At 49.9% G+C, this 12,385-nt stretch overlaps 1 protein-coding gene across 2 annotated transcripts in view; it reads right to left on the bottom strand.

Annotated features, from left to right (window-relative positions):
- Positions 1 to 3,107: 3,107 nt before the first annotated feature.
- LOC120408170 (myogenesis-regulating glycosidase-like) overlaps positions 3,108 to 12,385 on the bottom strand; it is a 43,551-nt gene continuing 34,273 nt past the window's right edge. For both annotated transcript variants that reach the window (XM_039544791.1, XM_039544792.1), the window contains exon 2: positions 3,108 to 10,155. In XM_039544791.1, the coding sequence (XP_039400725.1) occupies positions 7,935 to 9,971 (2,037 nt within the window). In that variant the 5' untranslated portion in view covers positions 9,972 to 10,155 and the 3' untranslated portion in view covers positions 3,108 to 7,934. The remainder of the gene's footprint in view (positions 10,156 to 12,385) is intronic.

The raw sequence follows: 12,385 nt of genomic DNA, 5'->3' as shown, positions 1-12,385 counted from the left end.
ATGAAAGCATTAGCAAGATGCACTCCCCAGAGTATGCTGGGCAGTGTCTTTTGCTTCAGGCTCGTGAGTCCAACACATGAGTTCTTGTAGTATGCTCCCCCCGGCCCCACAACTCACAGGTGTTGTGCCGGTCAGCGCAGAGCCAGAGTTCATAGGCCCAGCTGCAGGAATTCTCTTCGCTTTGTGCCTTGCGAGTGGCTCCGACTCACCCATGCTGGGGGCAGGCAGCACTTTGGGGGAGCAGTAGGCCAGCTGACTGGGACGTGGCCAGGTAGATCTGCCTATCTGGGCTCAGCACAAAGCAAAGAGAATTTTACATAACGTTGTGCATGTAGCATGAACTGGGCTCCCAGGTGCAGCGTCCCCTTCACACCAGTCACCTCCCCCCATCTCCCACACACACTAATGCCCTATGGCCCTCTACTCTCTGAGTCTATGCGTTTCGCCTCCCCGCAGTCCATCCATCCTCGCTCCCATGTACTGCTGAGGCTCCCTGTCTCCCGGCTCCCCCTCCTAGCAGAGTAGGTTGGGCTGAGCAGGCTCTGACTGCTGCTGCCTCTTCTCTTACCTGGCTCCGGGTTCCTCCCCTGCACCCTCTGGGTCGCTCACTGGGAAGTCGTGGGGAGGGCAACTGGAGACTCCTTGGTGAGGCCTGAAATCCAGAATCTTTAGCTCAAAGCTGCCCCAGGTTAGGCAGGTGTGCAACCAGGGCACTGCCCCCCGGGCATCGTGCTGGTGCCCAGAGCCTAGGGGGACCCTTTTCGAAGGGGCAGTGATCACAGCTGTTGAAATATCCAGCATCCCCAGCAGTATCATGTCTGGCTCTTCCCTACGCAGTGTATTGCCTGTGGCCACTCTCATGCGGGTGCCCCATCCCGCTCATCACATCGTTTGTGGGTGTGGGGGCTGGGGCAGCCTCCCGCATGAGAAACACCCCAAGACCATTTACGGGCTGTAGCATGAAGAATCAGGCGGTCGCTTCTTAGCCAAAGCCCCACAGACCTTTAACTTGTGAGTGATTATAATAAACCAGGATGCAAATGGAGACAACGCCCTTCTAAACCCAAGAGCCCTAAGATTTACCCTGCCCCTGGGTTTCCCACATGTACGGTGTGTTGTTATTACCACAGCTCTTAGGTGCCCAACTCATTGACCCAGCCCCACACTGTGCTACCCCACGGCGCTTACAATTTAAGTATAAGGCAAGAGACACAGCTGGGCAATCGGAGGCAGGAGCGGATAATTCGATACTGAATAAGAGATCGTGTCCGTGTCAATTTGATGTCAATTTATAAATTCCTTGGACTCTGTCTTCTTCCATGCTCCGGCCACGGCCCTGACCATATGCTAGGTATCTCGCAAACTATACGGCTCAGCCACAGAAACAGTGAAGTTTTGGATGGCAAGCGGCCCTCTGCCAGCCAGCCACTAGAGTCCAGTGGTTGGAGTGATACCTGCCCCCCTAGGAGACCTGGCTTCAAGTCCCTGCTCCACCAAACTTCCTGTGGGACCTGGGGTGACTCACTTCAGTCTTTCTGTTCCTGGGGTCCCCATCTGCAAATTGCAGCTGATGGCACTGTCCTCCCACGTCGTGGTGTTGAAAGGGCAAATACTAGGTGAGGTGCTTTGATACCCTTTGGGGTAACAGGGGCCATATAAGCACCTTTGATTGATGACTCTCCCTCCCCTCTAGGTGTCACGGCAGGATCATTCCCTCTTGGGTATTTCCTACTTTTAAGCCTCCCACGCGATGGGGTTTCCACCCCCTCCCAAGGGAGACTGTTTCACAGCTTATGTAAAAACAAGGAGTCCAGTGGCACCTTAAAGACTAACAGATTTATTTGGGCATAAGCTTGTGTGGGTAAAAACCCCACTTCTTCAGATGCATGGAGTGAAAATGACAGATGCAGGCACTGTTATACTGACACATGACGAGAGGGGAGTTACCTCACAAGTGGAGAACCAGTGTTGACAGGGCCAGTTCGATCAGGGTGGATGTGGGCCACTCCCAATAATAGATGAGGAGGTGTCAATGCCAGGAGAGGCAAAGCTGCTTTTGTGGTGAGCCAGCCACTCCCAGTCCCTCTTCAAGCCCCAATTAATGGTGTTAAATTTGCAAATGAATTTTAGTTCTGCTGTACAGCTTATGTCTCACCCTCAGGAAGGCTTTCCCTTGATACGCCACCTACGTTTTCCCTTTCCTAACCTAATCCTGTTGCTTCCACTTAGATGCCCCTGTAACACACTCAGCAATTCCCATTCTACAACCTTTGCAGCCTTCAAATATTCACCGACGACGATCATCTCCCACCTCCACGGGGCCCAGCCTCGCAGGTCTCACCCACAGGAGTGCTCCGACTGAAGTCAACAGACGATGCAGGGGAACAAGAGCTGCTGAATCAAGGCTTTAGTCACCATCTCCGAGCCAAGATATAAGTATTCAGCCCTTCTAACCTTTCCTCACGAGTCATTTCATTCAGCCACCTCTGTCTTTCCCTTTGCTATGCCCTGAATTCCTTTCTGTTTCAGTTAATGAGGTGCCCATAACAGGAGAGCTGGCCGGGGCTATGAAGTAGGGCACTGGATTGGGATTCAGGAGATCTGGATTCTGTTACCAGCTCTGCTCCTGTCCTGCTGGGTGACCACGGGCAAGGTGCTTTGCCTCTCTGTGCCCACCCTGTGCCTGCCTCGTCATTCAGACTGTCAGCTCTTCGGGGAAGGGACCATTTCTCACAATCTGCATTTGTACAGCACAATACCCCCTCACCTGGGGCCGCTATGTGCTCCTGTAATACTAATAGAAGGTTTAGCTATACCAGATCCAGATAGAGTAGGACTTACTCCCAGCTCTGTACCATATACACAGCCCCAAATTACACCCATCCATTCTGCAGCCACCTCCTCCTTCAAACCCATCTGTAATTTACCACCATTCTCAGCCCTGCGTCTCTTTCAGCTCCATGCTTCCCATTAAAGAGATCCAGGCTGGAGCATGCATTGGCGGTTTGTGTAACACACACACAGCTGGCTGCAGCTTTACCCTTTTCAATATAATGGCAGTTGGTCTTGGTGTATGGTGCCACTCACACTGAAGGAAGGAGGCGAAGTCAAGGGGTTGAAAGTGTCTTTTATTCAAAATGAATAGTTTGAAACATGACACATCAGTGATCATGTGACCCTCCTCCCCCCAATCAATGTTAAACAAAATGCAAACATTTCCCCTTCTTTTTGGTTAGTGTAGAACAAGGCAGGGCCAAGTTTCATACAAAAAAAAGTAAGAAAAGTCAGGAGGGAAACACTATTTGCAGCAAAGGAGCTCTGCACAGGTTCTTAAATTAAAATTTCGTCATCATCATCATCATCATCTACTCTTCGTGTAGATATCCGTTTTGAAATTTGACAGCCAGCATTGCAGCAGGAGCATATGTACTGGGGCTGGATTGGTGGCATAAGTGAATTGTGTTGTTTTGCACCAGATATATGCCACATTCTTTTCCCAGCACTCAGCTGTAAGTGAAACCTGTCCTGTTAAAATAGAAAATGCACCATGTGCTGGAAATAAGCAAGTGGTTAGGTCCCCAAATGATTTTCTGGACTGTTATTGTGAATCAGAGAAATAGCCTCTCTTCTTTCTTTACCAGAAATATGGTCCTCAACTGAGCAAGTTACTTCAGCCTGGGCCTAGCTTTAGCCAGTAAATAGTCCCATTAAAGACAAGTGCATGCTTTGATACCTTGCTGAATCCTGGACATGGTGCATTCTCTGGGCTACATTCTGCTCTCATTTTCACCAGTGTTGAATAATTCCAGCATCAGCTGGGCTATTCCATAGTCACACAATGGAATTGGGAGCAAAACTGTCTCTCTTTCCCTTTGCTCTGCTGATCTTCCAAAAGAAAATGGCACATGGAACTTCTCCTTATCCCGTGGGAGACGGATCTTCTATAGGCCAGCCCCAAATGTACACCTTTCCTTGACTGCAGAGCTCACAAGAAGGGAAAAAGCCCTCCGACAAAGCAAACAGATCTATAGTTTAGGACAGACCATTTATACATCAAGCCCTCACCCCTGAGAGATTAAAAGGGGGTAGAGGGAGGTGGGATGGAAAACAAGCCTGATTCTCTGAGGCTTTTACATTTTAAAAAGAGCAGTTATAAAGGGCTTGTGATTCAGATTTAATTTTATAGAACGTCAGGTGTGAAAGTAACCTACGACCTACATTCATCACTGTTGATGCAATTGTTCCCACAAAGTTGTTGCAGATGGACCTAGTTAAAATTCCCTTTATCCTCCCAAAGCTATTTCAGTTAACAGGAGAGTTGCGTTGTTTCTTCAGTAATTAAGAGAGTTAGAAAACTGGTTAAAACGAACATTAGAAGCTGACCTGCAAAGGCATGTGCAGATTTACAGCATTGTGCAAAACCAATACAGTAGTGCAGGATTCAAATAAAATAATACTACAGACATAATCTGAGCCATCCCTGCATCATTCCCAACTGCAGCTTAGCCATTCCCAGAGGCAGGGCTAGACAGACACTTGGGTGGCAAATCTGAACCAGTCCACCCACCCCCATCACCACAGGTATTTCCTTGACCCTGGGTTTTGTGCAGTTACCCACCTTACAAGCCTAGAACAATCTAGGTCACGTCCTCCCTTTTAGTGGTACAGTACGGAGAATTCTAGTGTGGAACCCTTGCATTCGGAGAGGATCCAAATCAATCCATTCCCAGGCCCTCCTAGTTCAGAGCAGGGAAGTGAAACTTCAAGACAGACACCTTTTTGGCCCCCATCAAGTTGCTCAGTGTCATTAAGGAGCTGAGCCACTTCCCATTTTGTTGCAGAGGTAGGAGAAGGACGGCTGTTAAACGAATTCTACACAGCAATGCTGAGGCTCCTCTCAACACCAGTTTTGCACAGGACGGAGGTTGCCACAGAACCTGGGGACGTATTTGTGCTGCTGTCCAGCTGCCTGCGACACAGGTTTAACCGTTTCTTCTGTAATTTCCTAGCAGCTGTTTCACTTTGTCTCCCAGCCGCTGTGGCATTTGGTGGAGAAATAAGGATGCTCACACGTTACTAACGTTTCTTCCTATCCAGTTAAATTAAATAGTTCAACTTTCAATAATAAAATTCTTTCCTTTGAAGGGGAGGATGTGTCTATAGGAAACTTGGATGTATCTAAGCCGTGATGAGTTTTCTGGCTAAGTTCCTTTGTAGCCTTCACAACAGTGACCCAATTAAGCATCTAATACCATCTTTGCACAACCACAAGGATCCAGTTCAATTAAACAGAGACTTAACATACTACTGCTCACATTCTCACTCCCTAGTAAACCTCTACACAACAAAGAGGCAGCTACAAAACACCCTGGAATTCCAGCTGCTAGTTATTTCTGGGTGTTCTACCTTTGGGAGCAGCCTGTGGTTAAATTCAGGTATCCAGTGACACAGAGGCCTTGGTTCTACCTTCTGTTGCATTTCTGCAGCCCCATTGCTTCAACGGTGGCAGGAACAAAAAGTGCAACAATCTTACGGAGAGGTTTGAATGTTTCCTGCCACCACCCATGAAAACTTTTCATGGAAGAGTTCCCCAGCCAACTGGAACCTCTGGAACAGAGATTTGTGCAGCTGAAGTCTTCAGGCTCACACTGAAAGCACAGCCAGGCATGTTCTCCCTCTTGCTATAGGTTCCCTCCCGCACCCATACCCCAGCTTTTCTGCACAGGAAACAGCTGTTTTGTAGGGGCACTGTCATGTCTGTCAGTCCTCTCAGATAAAGGGAGGGTTGGCTCATTTCACCAGTCAATATAGCCAAACCCCATGCTAGAAGACACCAAAATTTTAATGGTGCAAGGCTGCTGTGGTCAATTTGTACACAGAGACCTTATGCCCTGTACTCAGGATCTCTGATCTTATCCAGATGCTGCAGCAAAGCCGCCTTCCCAAGAATCCTTCCCCAAAACTATGAATGCAGCTAACCAAAGGGGAAAAAACCCACAAGAGTTGAAAATGAGGCAGAGTCAGGAGTCCCCCAAGACATAGTCTTGACATATTTTCAGTGCTGAAATCAGTTGGCTACATTTCAAGTCGCACCACGAAGGAGTGGGTCTAACCTGGGGCATCGAAACGTTGCAAGAGCAAGCTGGTCATGTAGCCTTCGGGATGAGCTCAGGCCGAGCACCTGCTTTGCACATTTAAGCTCAAACTACTTGAATTAGAGACAGAGCACACAGCATTCGCTTGCACCTGCCCCACTTGCCGCACCCCCCCCCCCCCCCCGGGTGGCCCTGGCTCAGGTACAGAGGACAATGGATAACACACCCTCACAGGTAGGTTAGAATTGCATTTTACCTTCAGGCCAAAACTTCAGATTTCCTACTTCTAGAGTGACAGTAAATTACATAGGGCCAAGTTTTCCAATGTGCTCAGCACTCAATGGCTTCCACTGAGCCACTTCATTTAGGTGCCTACACGAGAGCTAGTGAGCATTGGGCTTTTTAAAAATAGCAACAAACAAAGAAAAACTGGCCCAAGAAACTTTAGATAAAATTGAGACAGTTAAAAGAGACTGCCATGCCATACTAGCTTAACTGGACTATGAATACCATAACCTTTCCTTGGAAAGGATGAAAAAGCCCCATCGGCACAGCCCCGTTCAGTGCAAACATCATTGCTTTTCATATTGATACGTTGGTCGGCAGCAAAGCTGGTGGATCCGTTTGTGCGCGGCGGGCAGGCACCTGCAGTCTCTGGGGAGTGTCACATGCACCTTTTGAGAGGTTATTTTGCTTCTGGCAATTCCTCTGACAAATAACCAAGCTGCAAGCGCATCTTTAAAAGGGGAAAGAGAAGCATCTGCAGGATAGGTGTGTAACAAAGAAATCCATTTTACTCCCTGGAAAGAAAATACACCCTACAAATGTTGTTGCTGTATGGGGAATAGTGTTAACAGCAGAGTCCGTGCTCTAGGAGGAGACCCTTCCAGTAGATATTAGCAACAGGCTAGGACAGAATAATGCAGCCCGCCCGGGTAAGTAACATACAGTTAAAATACTTGCAGGTAAGTCGAATACCTTGGCCAGCCTGGTACTCAAGAGAGATAGGGGGTTGGGCATTTGAGGTCCAGTCCAATGCTGGACTAAGGAATAAAATATAAAGCTAGATTTATCCTCTTAAAAAAGTTTTTTTAAATAATAGTTGCCACATTATAAAATGTAAGGCTAGTTGTGCTGTAGTAACCCATTGCTTCCTGTGTTCGAATCATTCCTTGTTCCCTCCCAACATTGCTTTCACCCCTGGGATCAGGGCGGTCCTCCCTTGGTTCAGCTGCAGACCATCTTGGCAACTTGCAACAACTCCAAGAGTGCATTTCATTTGCATTAAAACGGAGCAGATTGCAGCAGCACTCACTTTGGGGAGAGGCATGGCCCAGAAACTACGGGCCCCAGCATGCACTGCTTCCTGTTGAAGCATGCAGCCTTTCATTGAGATCAGGATGGAGCATTGCACTATGGGATTTGGATTCATAGGCTGCACCTAGAAGAGGGGGGTTTATGGCAAATATTGTAGGCCCCCCAGGGGCCACGTTTCTAACGGAGAAATAAAATAATAAAAAAAACCCACATGCTGCACAGCTAAAAACCCAGGGGTGCTTTTACCTTTTGAGCTCAGAGATTTGAAAAGCCCTTGGCTTCCTGTATGCATCTTGTGATGCTATTATACCTTCTGCATTTATATTTAAACCACAGCCCAAACTGGAGCGTCAATTATGGACAAGATATAAGATATTTAAAAAACAAAATCCTGTTAATTTCCCATTCCCCTCCAGTACCCCCCCACAAAGAAACATACTGTGCATTTAGAATTGTTATTTGTTTTAAGACTCTAAAGTAAGGCATGGTTATCACAAAGATTAGAGTGGATGGAGGAGTCTATTAAGATACCCAGACGAAATAAGCAACTTCGTCCAAGTCAACGGGATAGTCTGTTAACAGGACTGGGGTCTTCTCAAACAGCTCCCCTTTGTAACTGCGCCATTTGCCGGCCGGGAGGTACACATCTCGCTCTTGCTTGCCCAGCTCCAGGACAGGGGCCACCATGAGGGTGTCCCCAATGAGGAACTGGGAGTCGATCTTGTGAGCGAATTCATCACGGGGAGAAATCCACCAGATGGGCCGTATGATGGGGTCTCCCGTGTTGGTGACCTCTCCAGCCAGTTCCAACAGGAGAGGGGCAACCAGGGACTCATGCAGCTCTGTGAACTTCTGTGCAATCTCAATCACTTCCTTGTCATAGAGCCAGGGGGGTATGGAGAACTGCATGGAGGGCATGAAGGCCGAAAGCTCCAGCCACCGGATGTACAGCTCCTGGTCCGGGATTTCAACAGCACCTTCTGTCTTGTTGGGGAAAAAATTCCCACCAATCATGTCAGCTGAAATGAAAGGGTATCCCAGCATGCTAATGGTGAGCACGGTAGGGATCAGGGACTTGAGGCCAAGCTCATATCCCCAAACCGAGTCGCGGTCAATGATGCGGAAGAAGCATGAGATGTTTTGGGACTGGTAGCCGACCCTGACTTCGGCGAGCTCGTAGAACGGAATGGCCATTTCCGTGTACCGTCTGGACCAGATGCTGGGATCCGACAAGGGCCTGAAGGTGCTGAACTGCTTTGGAAGGTAGCTCACCTCACCAGCATCAAATTTAAAGGACGCTATGCCGTACTTCGACCGCAGTTGTTTCAGGTGGCTCTGAAACCACTCCCTGGCTGTGGGATTGGTAAAATCCAATATGGCGCCAATGCCATTCCACCATTTCACCATCGCGGGGAGTTTCCCTGTCGGCTCCTTGATAAAGAGCTGCCGCTCTATCCCCACTCCAAAATTGGAGGAATTGTAGTTTATAAAGGGATGAGTCCACAGGGTAACTTTAAATCCCTCGTTTTTCAGCGTTTTGAACATTTCTGTCACATTAGGGAACTTTACCGGATCAAAGTCGAAATCGCCATAAGTCTGTGTGTAGGTGTCGTCGATTTCAATATGGCTGCAATTAAACCGGTACTTTTTAATCTTTTCTGCAAAACGCAACAGCTTATCCTGGTCAATATCGTTTTTGTACAGAGCCCATGTAGACCAGATGGGGTACCGGAAGGCGTTTTCTGCCGGGATCTTAGAAGGCTTGTTAAAGTACCTGCGCACCATGTATTTGTGAATGGAGGTCACATCCGAGCCGACGCAGACACGGTAGCTCAGCTCCGGGAAAGGCTGCTGCCCCAGGGGAGGTTTGTAGGGAGAATCCTTATACCTGGCTTGAAAGAAGAGCGACCGTTCACTGGCGTTAAACCCCAGGTGGAAGGGCACCGAGCCGTTGATTTTTATAGCCGCCGCTTTCGAGGACAGCCAGTACCTTTCCAAGATGCCTCCAAAGCTGCCCCTGAAGGAATACACGTCACTCGTCACAAAGGGCATGGGCTCCTGGTACCCTGGGAGTCTGATTGGCCAGTGCTGGACGCTCATTTCACAGCCCCCGTACCAGTGAGCGTCCTCCCAAAACATGGTGTGCTCGACCACCGTGTCCACCACAAACTCCTCCCAGCGGACGCGGTAGCACATCACTGTGTCCTTGGGCTTGACTGTCTGAATGAAGAAATTCAGCTTCCCTCTGTCCGACCTGGTGCAGGTTAAAATTTCCCCTTCTTTTGAGCAGGACTCCAGGTCGAGGGTGCCCGACTGGAAGGCCAGTCTGAAGACCACCTCCCCGTTGTGGTTTTTGATGATGAACCCATCCTTCCTCAGGTCCATCAATTCCGTCTTTAGCCGCTCCGCCTTCTTGAGAGACGCCGTGTAGTAGCACCACGCCACCACCGCCGCAATGAACAAGATGAGCCCGACGACGACTGCACCGATCATTGGCTTCAGCTCCTTGGACGGCTTCGGCTTCACCGGGTTGAAGCTGTCAGGCAGGAACGTGTACATGATGCTATTCTTTCTGAAGCACTCACTCCTAAACAACAACAAGACGGCTGATTTTACGCAAAGCCGAAAACGCTTAGTTTCTTTTGGTAGAGTTCTTGTCAGGCTCTCCAAAAAAGGAAAGGAACAGTGGTGTATGCAGCTGTCATTTCTTCTCCAGATCCCTTCAACCCCTGAACAGTGGTGTCTGAAACAGAAGGGGGAAAAATACATATAAGCATCTTCTGAGTCAAATATATTACAGTAGAACTTAGAGACCAAGCAATCATGGGGCCCTTTTGCACCAGGCACTGTACAAATGGAGTAGCAGGCAGCCCCTGTCCTGAAGAGCTAACAATATAAACAGACAAGGGAGACAGAGTGGTGAAGGAGTAGAACCATCCAGGCAGAGTGAACAACGTGATGGAAACAAATGGCACGTTAGTGCCACAGAGAGAGAGTGAGTGTGTATGTGTTTAGCTAGGAGGGGGCTCAGCTAAGTGGAAAGCAAAGGGCATGGAGAGGGGACACTGAAGGGAAAGGGGGACAGGGCTAGGGAGAAGAGGGTAAGAGGGTACATGTGCAGTGAAGCAGAGGTGAAAAGACTCTGGCTGTCAGCACAGGGCAGAGGAAGTCCCGTCAAAACTTTAGAAAATGTGCTGAATGTCCCAAGCTCCCTGCCTTGGTTGCTTCTGCTCCTACTGGCTACAGCGGTGGTCCCCAAACTGTGGGGGTGCAGAGGAACGTTCGGGGGGGGGGGGTCATGGTGGGACCTGGACCAGCCTCCACGAGGGGCAGGGAGGGAGCGCCACCCAGCTTGGCTCTGCCCTCAGCTCTGCTCTGACCCCAGCTCCTGGCTATGGCTCTGCTCCTGGCCCTGCCCCCAGCCCTGCCCCTTGGCCCAGCCTCGGCTGCCGGCCCAGCTACGGCTCCGCACCTGGCTGCGGCCCTGGCTACCGGCTTGGCCTCAGCTTCCTTCCAGCTGCAGCCCCAGCTCCACTCCTGCTCCCAGCCCCACCCCAAGCTGCGGCCGGCCTAAGCCTCAACCTCAAGTTCCTGGCCTGGCTGCAACTCCAGCCCCAGCCCTGACCCTGCTCCCAGCCGTGGCCCCAGCCCCAATCGTGGCCACACTTCCCAGCCCTGGGGGGACGTGAGGTAAAAAGTTTGGGGACACTGCCAAAGGCAGATGCAGTTTTCATGTCAAACTGACTCAAAAAGAAGCATTTCCATTCTGTTTAACAGACCAAAACAATCTTTCCATTCGGGACTGTCAAAACATTTACCAAAAACATTACCAACATTTTTGTACCAAAAATTGTCAAAACATTACCAAATATTTTCGATTCAGAACTTTTCATTGAAATATCAATTTTTTTTTCATTCAGTGATTCCATCCAGTTTGGGATTAAAACAAATGTTGAAACACCAGAATTTCCTGTAAAACAGAAATTCCGATTTTCGTTTAGCGGTAGCCAGACTGCATGTGTGTTGAAGGGAAGATGGTAAATCAGAGAAACACGGCACTAGGCCTTTCTAGTTTTAAAAGTCTGGATTAAGATGTTAGCTTGCCTAAGACTAGAGGCTAAACTGAAAAGCTTTACACACCTTTATTGGGCAGTGCTAATTAACAGCCACAGAAGAGTTACCAGGAGTGAGATCTCCAAGCAACCAAACTTAATTTTATCTGTCTAAGTCAGAGGGGGGCAAACTGCGGCCCGTGGGCCACATCCAGCCTGCGGGACCATCCTGCCCGGCCCCTGAGCTCCCGTCCGGGGAGGCTGCCCCCCGGCCCCTCCCCTGCTGTCTCGTCCCCCTGCAGCAACGCCGCTGTGCGGGCAGCATGGCTGGCTCCAGCAAGGCTGCGAGCTTCTGCTGCTCTGAGCGGCATGGTAAGGGGGTGGGGGTGTTTGGATAAGGGGCAGGGGGCCGCGGGGGGCAGTTAGGGGACAGGGAGCAGTTGGATGGGGTGGAGGTTCTGGGGGGGCGGTCAGCGGATGGGGAACGGGGGGCCTGTCAGGGGGCTGGGGTGTGGACAGAGGTTGAGGCAGTCAGGAGATAGGGAGCAGGGGGGGTTGAATAGGAGGTGGGGTCCCAGGAGGGGGCGGTCAGGGGACAAGGAGCAGGGGGGGGCGTTGGAAGGGTCGGGGATTCTGAGGGGGGCAGTCAGGAGGCAGGAAGTGGGAGGGGGCGGATGGGGGAGGGGGCCAGGCTGTTTGGGGAGGCACAGCCTTCCCTACCCGACCCTCCATACAGTTTTGCAACCCCGATGGGGCCCTCAAGCCAAAAACTTTGCCTGCCCCGTCTAAGTCTTCGCCACAGAGTTAACTCAAGTTATCTTCACTCAATTAACAACTGCAGAGTTAATCTAGCTCGAGTGAGAACCACTCAAACTGCAGAGAGTGGCCGACCTGTCAGCTGACTAACTGCTAACTCAAGCG

The sequence above is a fragment of the Mauremys reevesii genome, linkage group 6, assembly GCF_016161935.1.
Source record: "Mauremys reevesii isolate NIE-2019 linkage group 6, ASM1616193v1, whole genome shotgun sequence".
Taxonomy (NCBI): Eukaryota; Metazoa; Chordata; order Testudines; family Geoemydidae; genus Mauremys; species Mauremys reevesii.
Note: the sequence above shows the minus strand (reverse complement) of the source record. Positions and strands in the feature narration are given on the sequence as shown.